The following is a 13,957-nucleotide window of genomic DNA, read 5'->3' on the forward strand; positions in this document are numbered from 1 at the left end:
AATTTAAAAATATATATATATACAAACATACACGAAAAAGACATTTTTCTAGGCGATAGAATTTGGGTGGTTTAACTGTTTTTTGCCCATTGTCTCAAATTTGTATAAATAAGCATTTCTTTTGTAATAAAACACAAGTTATTAAAAACAAGTAAGAACTTTATAAGCTTTGAAAATCTACATCTTTTATATAACTCTTACCTTGTTTAACACATCCTATTACTACCAATATTAGTGTATTCTCTTATCTTGACCATTAAATTAACATGTATGAATTTGACTTTCAGACCTAACATATATCGTATGCAACTAAAAGCTGGTGACTAAATATTTGGTGGGTGAAAAAATGCAAACAAACCACTAGAAGTTGCACTAGCAGATGAAATACTGGATTTGGAATCAAGAGAACTGATTTCAAGTCCCAGTTCTAGTATTCATTAGCTTTATAACCTTGGATAATGAGTCATTTTATCACTATATATTGCATTTTCTTATTTATAAATTACACAGTTTGAATGAGATGATCTAGGTCCCTTTAGGACCTTAATTCTACACCTGTGACTGTATTAATATACTAGTCATTGTTCACAATACAAGTATGATCAAGAGGTGGAGAAATGGGGACAACTGTTGGTCACACTCTGCTATGCCACAGCCCTTCTCTCTTTTTTTTTTTTTTTTTTAAATATTTATTATTTATTTATTTATTTATTTATGGCTGTGTTGGGTCTTCGTTTCTGTGCGAGGGCTTTCTCTAGTTGTGGCAAGCGGGGGCCACTCTTCATCGCGGTGCGCGGGCCTCTCACTATCGTGGCCTCTCTTGTTGCGGAGCACAGGCTCCAGATGCGCAGGCTCAGTAATTGTGGCTCACGGGCCTAGTTGCTCCGTGGCATGTGGGATCCTCCCAGACCAGGGCTCGAACCCGTGTCCCCTGCATTGGCAGGCGGATTCTCAACCACTGCGCCACCAGGGAAGCCCGCCCTTCTCTCTTTTGTCCCCGCCCTGTGTCTGCTTCTATTCTCCCTATGCCTTAGCCTTACCTGTGGCAACCAGCCCCAAGAGTTCCTAACACTGTGGGAGGACAGTGCAGTCAGCCGTGCAGAGGCAGACAGACAGCCATAGGAATCGGAGTTCAATTGTTCTGCCCCTCCTGCACAACGTGGTACAAAGGAGAGCTTATTCCAGGATCTAAAGATACTACACGAGATTTAAAAAAGAAAAAGACAGACTGGGAAATATTCCGGGAAAGATGAAGTCATCTGCAGCCTAAGATCTTAGAAATACAAACAGGTGTACCACATAGGCTCAACAGTTTGACAAATGAGGTTCACCATAAAATAACTGGAAAGAAACCAAGCTGGCTAACATGCGTTGCATGGAAAGCTTCTAGCAAACTGATTAAGTATAAGGATTTATGAAGTTCACAGGGAAAGGGTAGAAATCATTAAACTCCGTCAACTCTGTCCCCAGAAAAGAATTTTTTTTTGAAAAAGACTAAAGTTTTAATAGATTAAAAATAAAAAGAAAACCTATACAAAAGTGGTACTGATACTACCTAAAATTCTACTTTTAGGAACCTGAGGGATATGATTAATCCCATTTTACAAGAGAAGAAACCGAGGCTTAAAGAGGTTAAGAACACAAGGTCCAAGGGTACACAGCCATCAGGTGACAAAGCCATGTCCAAACCTAAAATTCTTGACTTTTAAGGACAGTGTTTGATCAACTATGGGATATCTGTCTCTCACAGTCCAAATAAAGAAGGAAAATGCGTATATTTTTAGTTTACCCTCATGACCATGAATGGCAGCAAACTTAAATAGAAATATCTACTTTCCTTCTCCAAGTACCTGCCTTTCATACATTCTAGAAGCCCTGCATGGAAGCAACGGCCACTAGACTTCATTAAATGAAAACGGCTAGTTTGGGACACACTGACAAGAACATGAGCTGTAGAGTCAGAAAGACCCAAGTATAAACCCCAGCCATGGTACTTCCTGAGTGCTCTTAGACACATTTTACCTCAGAATCTCTGAGAAACAGTTTTTTAATAAGAAGACCTCTCTCATAAGGTTATTATAAAGGTTAAATGAGTTCATTCATATTCACCCAGCTATGTGTTAGGAAGTGAATGGCTAAGCCACAACCCATCATTCACTGTGGAGGTGCAGAAGGGGCAGGGAAGAAGCTACCCTGGCCAAAAAAACAAGTGATATAGTCAAACCTCCTCGTAAACATACCAATGACAAGCCTCCTGGGAAACAAACATGGTAGATCTGCTAGCATGAGAGTCCTCATCTATGAGATACTAAGACGATGTACCAGGTTTGTTTACAGTCTATGCATTTAAGGAGTAGGTCTCTGGGGTCAGCTTTGTAACTATACCAGTGGCCCATCTGTGTAAATGATAAACCTCATATACCACTTAGAGACTCTGAGGTTAATCTGGGCCACAGCACACCCTGATGTGGCAAGAATGCACCTGCGGAGCTGTAATGGAGGTCCCAGACCTCTTCCTGCTTCACCTATACCGCGTGATTACCTCTGTACTTGAAATTACATACTAGTGAAGTTTGACATTAGGTGTGGTAGGCAGCTTCTAAATTACTGGCTCCCAATACAGTAAGTTCCCTACACACAAATCTTCAAGTTGCGAACTTTCAAAGATGCGAACATGCGTTCGCATGTCCAATCACGTACGTTAGTTCATGTGTCTGGCGTACATTGTCATGTGCATGCAAACTCTACAAGTGGTTGTGCTTTTTGTGTACTTTACTGTACAGTACTGTATAGAGTACAGTAATACTGTACAGTATCGTTATTTCAAGCTAGATCTGCAAGAGGACGACTTCATTGAACTCTTTGCTGTACACCACGAGGAGCTTACTAATGAAGACCTGATGGAATTGGAAGCCCAGAGAAAGGACCAAGAGAGACAAGAGGAAGAAGAAGTAACTGAAGAACCGAAGAGATTCACGACGCAGGAAATGGCAAGGGAATTTTCTTTATTTGAGGAGGCACTGATAAGTTTTTTAGGCATAGGACCCTAATGTAGAACGGTACACAAAGGTTGCAGCAGCCATTCAGAATGCAATCCAGTGCTACCATGTCATCTATGATGAGGAAAAAAGAGCTATTACCCAGACATCACTGGATTGTTTTTTCAAGAGGGTAGATAGAGTTGAATCCAACAAGGAACCAGAAACCGTGCCATCAACGTCAGGCGTGAGTGAAACTGCAGCTTGCCCTACATCTCCCACTGCTGACAATCCTTCAGTTCTACCATCTCCCACCTCCTCTCCCTCCTCCAGTCAGTAACTCTTCTTGCCTGTTCACTCGATGCCAGCCCCTGTATGTGAGCTGTTGTACTATACTACTGTACTCTTCAAGGTACTGTACTGTAAGATTTAAAATGTTTTCTTTATTTTTTGTGTTTGTTTTTTACGTATTATTTGTGTGAAAAGTATTATAAACCTATTACAGTACAGTACTATATAGCCGATTGTGTTGGTTGGGTACCTAGCCTAACTTTGTTGGACTTACAAACAAATTGGACTTACGAACACGCTCTCGGAACGGAACTCGTTTGTATGTAGGGGACTTAACTGTAATCTGGGCCTCCTGGCCAAGATGAAGTGTTGACACTGCTCTTGGCAATGATTTTTTGTGTGTGACACCAAAAGCAATGGCAACAAAAGCAAAAACAAACAAGTGGGACTACATCAAACTAAAAAGCTCCTGCACAGAAAAGGAAACCATCGACAAAATAAAAAGGCAACCTACTGAATGGGAGAAAACATTTGCAAACCATATATCTGGTAAGTTCTAAAATATTCAAGGAGGCTTCCCTGGTGGCGCAGTGGTTAAGAATCCGCCTGCAAATGCAGGGGACATGGGTTGAAGCGCTGGTCAGGGAAGATCCCACATGCGGCGGATCAACTAAGCCCATGCGCCACAACTACTGAGCCTGCACTCTAGAGCCCGCAAGCCACAGCTACTGAGCCCACGTGCCACAACTACTGAAGCCCACGTGCCTAGAGCCCATGCTCTGCAACAAGAGAAGCCACTGCAATGAGAAGCCTGCGCACCACAATGAAGAGTAGCCCCCGCTCACCACAACTAGAGAAAAGCCCGCACGCAGCAACGAAGACCCAATGCAGCCATAAATAAATAAATAAATAAATTTATTTTAAAAACCAAAATAAAATAAAATAAAATATTCAAGGAATTCACACAATAGCAAAAACCAAAGAATCTCATTCAAAAAATGGGCAGTAGACATTTTTTTCAAAGAAGACATACAAATGGTCAACAGGTACATGAAAAGGTTCTTAACATCACTAATTATCAGAGAAATGCAGATCAAAACCACTATAAGATATCATCTCACAGCTGTCAGAATGGCTATTATACAAAAGATTGGAAATGACAAGTGTTGACAAGGATGTGGACAAAAGGGAACCCTTGTGCACTGTTGGTGGGAATGTAAATTGGTGCAGTCAGTATAGAAAACAGTATGGAGGTTCCTCAAAAAAATTAAAAATAGAACTACCATGTGATCCAGCAATTCCACTTAAGGGTATTTATCCAAAGAAAAGAAAAACAATAACTCAAAAAGATATATGCACCCCCATGTTCACTGCAGCATTATTTACAATTGCCAAGATATGGAAGCAACCTAAGTGTCCACCAATGGATGAATGGATAAAGAAGATGTAGTATATATATACAATGGAATATTATTTGGCATTAAAAAGAATGAAATTTTGCCATTTGCAACAACATGAAAGGACCTTAAGGGCATTACACTATAGAAAATATGTCAGGAGCAGGTGGGGCAAAAATAGATTTAAAAAAATAATAAGTGAAATAAGTCAGAAAAAGACAAATACTGTATGATCTCACTTACACGTGGAATCTAAAAACAAACAAACAAAAAACCAAGCTCATAGATACAGAGAACAGATTGGTGGCTGCCAGGGGCAGGGGGCAGGGAGTAGACAAAATGGGAGAAGGGGAACAAAATTCCAGTTATAAAATAAGTCATGCGGATGTAACGTACAGCACGGTGACTACAGTTAATAATACTGTACTGTATATTTGAAAGTTGCTAAGAGAGTAGACCTTAAAAGTTCTCATCACAAGAAAAAAAATTCTGTAACTATGTATGGTAACAGATTAGACTTATTTTGATGATCATTTTGCAAAATATACAAATACTGAATTGTTATGTTGTACACCTGAAACTAATATAATGTTGTATGTCAATTATTAAAAAAAAAAACGGAGTTTGACTTCTGAGTCTAGGTCATAAAAGACATTGCTGCTTCCACCGTACTCCTTCCCCTCTCATTTGCTCTCTCTGATGAGGCCAGCTGCCACATTGTGAGAAGCCCTCTGAAGAGGACCACATGGAAAGGAATTGAAAGACACCTCTGACCAACAGCCAGCAAGAGAATGAATCCTGTCAACAAGCACACGCATGAGCTTGGAAAGAGACCCAGCCCCAGTTGAGCCTTAAAGTACCTGTGACACCTTGATTTGCAACCGTGTGACAGATCAAGAGCCAGAGGACCCAGATGAGCCGCACCTGAATTCCTGACCCACAGATACCATGAGATAATATATGGTTCTTGCTTCAAGCCACTAAGTTGTGGGGTAATTCATTACATCATAATAAATAATTTATGTGTTATCTCTTACTCATGAGTCTGATTTGAAAAACTAATTGTGTTATCTCAAGTGCCTCCTCCATTCCAGACCCTGTTCTAAGCGCTCTGGAACCATCAATTAAGTAGACAAACTCCTTTGCCTTTATGGAGCTTACAGTCTTATGAAGAGAAAAAGAAAAAAACAATAAATAAAATAAGTAAATGCTCTAGTATATTTGAAGGTGATAAGTGCTATGGAAAAAAGATAATATAGAGCAAGGTAAGGAGGAGTGGTTGGGGCAGTGTAAAGAAAGACAGCCATATGGATACTTGAGGAAAAAGCATTCCAGTGGAAGAAACATAATATAAAGGCTTTGAGGCAAAAATATGCCTGGCACGCAGGAGAAATAGCAAGACCAGTGTGGAGCAAGGGAACAAACGGAGAATAACAACAAGCGGAGAATAACAGGAACTAAGATTGGAGGGGGGTTGAATAGCATAGGCCCAGTAGGTCACTGGCTTTTACTCTGAGTGAAATGGGGAGCCAGAGGAGTCCCATGATCTGAGTTGTGTTTTTAAAGGATCACTCTGTCTGCTGTATTGAGAATAGACAGCAGGAGAGCAAGGGGGAAGTGCTAGGAAATAAGAGACCCCTAAGAAATATCAGCCCCCTTATCTACCTCTCTAGCTATAGTGGTCATACTCTACTCCAGCTCAATGCTTTTTGATGCAAAATAAAGCACTGGCTTTGCCTTTTTGCTTTAAATCCTAGATAACAACAAAGGCAGAAGGCCATGTGAGGAAGCACCAGCCTCTATCTAGGAGGAGCTGAGTAAAGTTAGCATCTTCAGTCAACGAAGGAATCAAAGTAATAAGAATTTTCGCTAGCAAAGACTGTTCCTATCTTATACCTAAGATATACACAGTATGTTTCAGTAAATTAATACTCATGAAAATTGTCTTTTCACTTTTATTATTTCAATTTACAAACCAATTAAAGACACTACTTAAAAAATTCTCATTATCTATTCCATAAAGTACTAGTATTTACCACAAACCATGAACTCTGCACAAGTTATCACATTAGAAATTTTAACTACTTCCCATCTTCATATTTGCTGTTGTTAATCTAAACTGATGCAAGCCAGTGTGCAATGCAAAGGACTGGCCTCTGCTGCCCCCTACTGGAATCACATTTTGCTACCTAAATCTCCCACAAAATCTGAGATCCACAAAATGCAGCCAGGCAAATAAGGCTCAGTTGAAATACTGCTGGAATTTTACCACTACTCTGGAAAACCAAGCAGTTATATATATAAAGTCCCAACTCTTATATATAAACTCCCAACTGTTTAAATATACACAGTTATATATAAGCTCCCGTCTTCCACCCACAGACCCCTACTGCCCAAATAAAAGCATTTTAAAAATTAGGAGTATCTGATATGTAAGGACTTTCCATTCCCAAATCCTTTTTATTTTCAACTGGGCATTTTTATAAGAAATAGAAGAGCTTGGTTTTATGAGTACTAAAAACTACAAGCCCTAAAGACATTCGCTTTAAAGTGGTAGAATGTATCACAGAACACGGCTTTAAAAAACTATATGCATATTCCTTGCCTCATTTGTCTTCCTAAACGAGATCATTTTGTTAAAAGGGGTGTGGATATTTAAGAAAACAGAAATTTCTCTCAATTGCTAAAGATCAAAAGAATTTTAAATAGGTGAATAAATTAAAACAGAATAAAGCACTTAAGGCAAAAAGTACCTAAACCACCCTTTATTTTTAGCTAAAACAGAGAAAGGAAAAAAACAGATTCCCCAAACCTTAGCTATTTTGCCACAAAGCAGTGAATTCATTTCTCTATATTCATATAGTATAGTTCACTTCTAAAAGCAAACACTATCTGGCAACCTAGTTTTAATTACAGCATATACACAGGATTTTAATTAGTTTCGAACTTTAATTTAGCTTTTATTCAATTCAATTATCCAGTCTGATGGCCCACAAAACTTTCTAATTATCTCTAAGCCCATTAATGGTAACTTTTAACTTTTTGCAGTTTGGTTCTTTTTTTTATTAGACTGACAAAGAAAAAATAAGCATTACATATCCTAAACCTTTCCACTAACTATGCATCTAAATAGTCAATTCAAAATATTTTTAATTGGTTACAAAGAGTCAAACAGGCTTGTACTTTAAAAATTAATGACCATATTAGAAACTACATTATAATAGTTTTTTAAATTGGTATTCTCTCTTCAAACACAATCATTGTGATGTTGTACCTCCTCTTCACCTCCACAGTCATTAAAACCAATTTAATGCTTACCATGGCATGTTCAACTGCATAAGATTTTTAACAACTTCTCCAAGAACCAAGCACCCTGAAATATTTCCCCTTCTTGAAACTTTTCCTGATATACTGAGATGTCAAATAATCTTCATATAGGATGAATAATTTTAAAATACTGCTAAATGTATTCTATAAAGGAATCAGTTTAACCTGTCCATGCCCACACCATTGGCACATCTAAAAAGCCTGTCTGGCCTGGTCCAATACACTAATGATAGATGATATCCACCAACCTCACCTATCCAGAGGCCCACAGGGCCACGAAATGCAAATGTGTGCACAGATACATGTACAAATGCATACATGCTACACATTTACTGAGGAGAATTAAACAGTGGTGAAATATTAATTCCACCAACCACTACTAATGACTTCTCTAAATATGTCACTATGAAAGATAATCCAAACATGTACCCAACACAAAGACCTCTGATGCACCATGTACCTTCTTACAAAATGGAAAACAAAGCTGCTGTTCTACCTATGTTCCATTTACTTAGATCCCACTAGAAACCAAAAGGTTACCAGTCTAAAGACAAGTCTGTCTGAATGTACAACGAAATCATACACAGAGCCTAGTTCTAATTCTATTACTTGCTCAAATTATATAATTAATTACAATAAAAAAGACTTACTTTTGAATCCTCTAGTACAATCCTACTGTTAAATAGTTTTATCTTTCACTATTGTACTAATCTCTCCTTTCCTTCTTCATGCTGGTCAAAAGAAATGCATTTAATTTAAATGAGTACATTTTGATCATAGCCCATGTTTAACAGCCCACAGGGTAAATCTGAATCAATCGAAAAATGTTTAAACATTAAAATAGTTTATGAAAATTAGAAAATTATAGGAAGAAGGAGCTCTATACCCTGTTAGGCTGTAGAACAGGAAAAACCTCCACTTCAACTGAAACAACAACAAAATTGACCAAATACAAACAAAAAAACTTTTTCCCTTTAAAGCCATCCAAGAACAGTAGATACAAAGAAATTTAAGAGACTCAACTCCAAAGGGACTTCCTAGATAAGCAAAGGATAGAGGACACATTCAAACTTGAGGCCACTGGCTGAAATGGGTGCAGGGCAGGTAGAAAAGCAAGCCTGCTGGCGAATGACAGACTTTGCTCAGATGAGGATTTCTTTTATTTTTTTAAGATTTATTTTTTATTTATTTATTTTATTTATTTTTGGCTGCATCAGGTCTTTTAGTTGCGGCACGCGGAATCTTCGTTGAGGCATGTGGGATCTTTCGTTGTGGCGCATGGGCTCTTTGTTGCAGTGCACAGACTCTTTGTCGCGGTGCACGGGCTTCTCTCTAGTTGCTGCGTGTGGGTTTTTTCTCTTCTCTAGTTGTGGCGCACAGGCTCCAGGGCGCGTGGGCTCTGTAGTGTGCAGCACGCAGGCTCTCTACTCGAGGCACGCGAGCTCAGCAGTTGTGGCAAGCGGGCTTAGTTGCCCCACGGCATGTGGGATCTTACTTCCCGGACCAGGGATCGAACCCGTGCCCCCTGCATTGCAAGGCGAATTCTTTACCACTTGGACCACCAGGGAAGTCCCTAGATGAGGATTTAAATCTTGGGTCTTAAAGATCCTGCCATCCCTGGGAACTCATTAAATAGAAGTTGGTGGCTTAATAATCAGAAGTAACTTGGTCCATTTAAACCAACAGTTCGTATCTCTTCCATCATTAAGCATTAATGTCTCACTGACATCCATATTATAAATACTCATGCAGTTTTGATGAGAAAGAAAATGTAAAACCAAAGAGATAGTCCATCATAACCAATCACAACCTTATTGTTATTATTATTTAGGTTGTTTCCAATTTTCTTTTTTAAACGAAATGTACCCACATTTGAAGAACCTCATATTTGAATCTATGTGAGGTAAAAATGCCTGTTAATAAGCTCACACCTCAAAAACCTACAGAAATCTCTGAAAGAAAACTTTCCTTTAGTTAGTAGGGGGGTTTTTGTGACTCAGAAAGATTATAACCTCTCAGGAGATAAAAATGTCTATTTCTCTTTGCATGTGTAAACCTAAGAGAGTTGCCATGCATTCTCATGACTGCAACAAAATTAGAGATAGGAGTAAATAATCAATCACATTCTACTGAAATTATGCATTTTATTGCCTGTATTCCCTCTAGGTTTCAAGATGAACGAGGTCAGGAATCATGTCTGTTTTGCTCGTTTTATCTCCTACTACGTACAGTGCCTGGCACTTAATATGTATTTGTTAAATCCATATAGAACAAATGAATGAGTGAATCCAGATTACTTTCAGCTCTAACGTCTTTATGATTTTCTATTTTATGGTTTTATTATATGAATCTATGGTTCTTTGGTGCAACAATTTTAAGCAAAATGTATTTTAAACATATACCAGTAGTATTCAATAGAACTTTTCACAATGATGGAAATGTTCTATACCTGCTCTGTTCAAGATGTGGTATTAGCAGTTTAAATGTGACTAGTGTGACTGAGAAACTGTATTTTTATTTTAATTTAATTTTACTTACTTTAAATTTAAATAGCCACATGTTGCAAGTGGTTGCAGTACTGCATAGCACACAGACCACTCCTTAACTTTAGGGAACAATGTTTTACAACTGACTAGGGGCTCAGTGTTTGGAGATGCTTATGGAAAGGATCACATTTTACAATATGGACACATAGAACTCTTGTATTTTCTAGTAGTCCCTCCCTCAAAAAAAATTATCAAGAGTAGATGGGGGGCTTCCCTGGTGGTGCAGTGGTTGAGAATCTGCCTGCCAATGCAGGGGACACGGGTTCGAGCCCTGGTCTGGGAAGATCCCACATGCCGCGGAGTGACTAGGCCTGCGAGCCACAATTGCTGGGCTTGCGCGTCTGAAGCCTGTGCTCCACAACAAGAGAGGCCACGATAGTGAGAGGCCCGCGCACCGCGATGAAGAGTGGCCCCCACTTGCCGCAACTAGAGAAAGCCCTCGCACAGAAACGAAGACCCAACACAGTCATTAATTAATTAATTAATTAATTAATTAAATTTTTTAAAAAAAGAGTAGATGGGATTTGAGTCTGAGTTAAAATAGAGAAAGATATATTATATAGCACATAGTTAACAGAGGAAGAAATATCTTGTATCAAGTTGCCTCCCAAGAACTTGTATCTGCCAATCAAAACTGAACCCAACTGTTTCTCCTCTGTGAAGTTTTCTTCTCTACTTCCACTGTAGCTCCATAAAACTTCTGTCAATACCTCTAATACTGTATATGCCTCTACTATAGACTGTTTTCAAGGTACTAAAACGTCCTTAATGGAATGGACACTATATCTTATTTTCATGCAGAAGCTCACACCAGGCCTAATCCAGTACCTCACATGTGGTTGGTCTTTCATGAATGGTTACTTAGTGAAAAAGAATGAAATCCGGGGTCAAAAGATCTGAATTCTAGTTCTGTTTCTGCCATATACTTAGTGATTCTGGGTCTAACACTTAATTGGTTATTTCCAATTCTTAACCATTACAAATGTCAGTAAGATGAACACCTTTACAGAAACTTTATTAAGATCAATTTCTGGATGTGGAATTACTGAAGCAAAAGGAAGAACTCTAAGGCTTTTGATAAGTACTACTAAATATTACCCAGAAAGATGCTAACATTTATAATTCTACCTGCAGCACACATCTCCCAACTTCACTGCAATCTCAATAGCAATGACGTAGCACGTTATCCTTTTCATTCATTCATATACCTTTCTATGCCCTTTCCTCCCAAATGACTTTGCTATATTCTTTTCCAAATAGCTCCCCCACATTCATGAGCAAACACAGGATACTTTTACTGGGGGTGGGGGGTGGTGAAAAGGGAGTATTTGGGAGTGGCCTCCAGCAATGCCTCTAATTCCCACACTAGAAAAAAGGAAAAGAGAAATCTATGACTCAAAACCACCTTGTCTCTTATTAGAACCTATACCAGAGAAGGTAAGAGCACAGATCTAGACTAAAGGAGTCAGACTGCCTTGGTTCAAATCCTGGCTGTATGGATTTTCAAACAAAATGTTTAACTGCTCAAAACACTCAAGTTTTGTCATCTGAAAACAGAGATTGAATAAATAGTCTTATACCTCATCAAAGAGATGATGTTCAGTGAGCAGTTCTAATGAAAAGCTTAGTAAGGGAAGAAAGTTAGAACAAAATCACTAAAAGAAGATTTTCATGGATTTTTCTCAGCCCTCATGATCAAGTCTTGGCCATAATCACTTAGCAAGAGCTGTCCACTTGCTAGCAACCAACATCACAAAAATGTCAAACCATCAGTCACTTACCTGAATTCCTCCATTCTTTGTTTGTACACAGTTCAGAAAGCATGCTTTTTTGCTTAGATAAAACCAAAAGCAAAGAAATAGGCCGGCACACCTACCTGGCAGTTCTACCTGCTCTGTGAATATACGTGTTGGCATCCTCTGGACAATCAAACTGAAGAACCCAATTCACAGCTGGGAAATCTGTACAGAAGGAATATTAAGTTGAAAAACCAGTTACAAGATCTTCCTGCTGCACTATTTTTATTTTATAATATTGCTTGCCAGGGCTTTCCATCACATCAAACTGACAGATATCATCTGTGGACACTATTAAAAATAAAATTAATTGCATGAACCGAGAGATAATAAACACTTCTCTTCTTTGACAAACTGAACTAAAATTAATGACAGTGTTTGAATGTGAAGATCATTTTGTATCTGACAGAGGAGACAGACTGCTTTGTGTCACACAAATAATGAAATATCCTGATAGTTAATAACCTAAAAGAACCACTTCTCATGAGCTCCCAGTGAACTATGAAACTGGTTTATAAATTTTAATGAAAATTTACTTTTCCTGCTATTTCCATCTCCATTCAAATTAATGATGTCTTTTTAAATCCCTCTCCCCATTTCCTAGCAATAATTACTTCCTATTTATTTCTGGCTGCAAAAGTTTCCATTCATTCCCAGAGATCCTGGTCTCAACAACTTAAGAAAACTACCTTTAGTCATTTACGGATTTTGCCATAAGGATTTCAGATCAATGTCTATCACAGAGAAAAAAGCTAAGGGAGGGAGGGAGGAAGGAAGGAAAAAGAAAAAGAAAAAGAGAAAGATTTGGGAAGATAATGATAACTATGGATACCTATGAGCATAAAAACTACGACCAAGTTATACAAGCTATTCAAAAGGGCTGAATCTATTTAAATGGGCATAACCCAAGAAAAACAGAAAAAAGATATTTAGAACAATTCTCTCCCTTGGGACTTGAAGTAACCAGGTACCTCAGAAGGCAAGGATATATTTCAGGGTTGTAAAAAGGAAGATAGGTTGAAAGTAGCACTCAGATCCTCAGGTCCCCTCCTGGATCCTATACTCTGGGTCTCCTGAAGAAAAGCGAGAGTCTTATTCTCGAGAAAGGCTTCAAGCCAAGACACCAGAGAGAGTGGAAAAAAGAGGCACCAGAGCCAGAGTGAAAACAGGGGTACTGAGTGTAAGTCTGAATCCGGGGAGCCCTCTATGTCCACTTCCTTGCTAGGCTTCTAGAGAGCCAGCAGCAAGCTTAATCCTTCTGCTCAAGAGGTTGAAGTATTCTTATCTGGAGAGACTGAATGTTCAAAAAGAATACACTTTGACATCTTGGTCCTCCACAAGATGACCAACTCCGTCTAAATCCCCTGGCAATGAAGGTCGTTAGTCAACAAGCCTCATCCACATACAAATCACTTCAAATAAGCTTTTTGATGCCTCACTGTTAAATATAATAAAAGACAGTCAATTGCAGACAATCGGGAAAAGTCTCAAAAATGGAGACAGATAAAAGAGTAAAAATGAAACTCAACAGAAACAGAAACAATGTGAAGAGAACTTGAACCTAATATCTTCAGAGAGCTAAAACACTGCATCCATCAAATAAGAGTAAGAGGCTATAAAAA

The 13,957-nt window shown here is 38.6% G+C and overlaps 1 protein-coding gene across 1 annotated transcript in view; it reads right to left on the reverse strand.

The window, feature by feature from the left end:
- DDX10 (DEAD-box helicase 10) overlaps window positions 1–13,957 on the reverse strand; it is a 251,244-nt gene that overhangs the window by 212,717 nt on the left and 24,570 nt on the right. The window contains exon 9 of the mRNA XM_057553611.1: window positions 12,416–12,500. Coding sequence (XP_057409594.1) covers window positions 12,416–12,500 — 85 coding nt within the window. The remainder of the gene's footprint in view (window positions 1–12,415; window positions 12,501–13,957) is intronic.

This window comes from Balaenoptera acutorostrata, chromosome 9, assembly GCF_949987535.1.
Source record: "Balaenoptera acutorostrata chromosome 9, mBalAcu1.1, whole genome shotgun sequence".
Lineage (NCBI taxonomy): Eukaryota > Metazoa > Chordata > Mammalia > Artiodactyla > Balaenopteridae > Balaenoptera > Balaenoptera acutorostrata.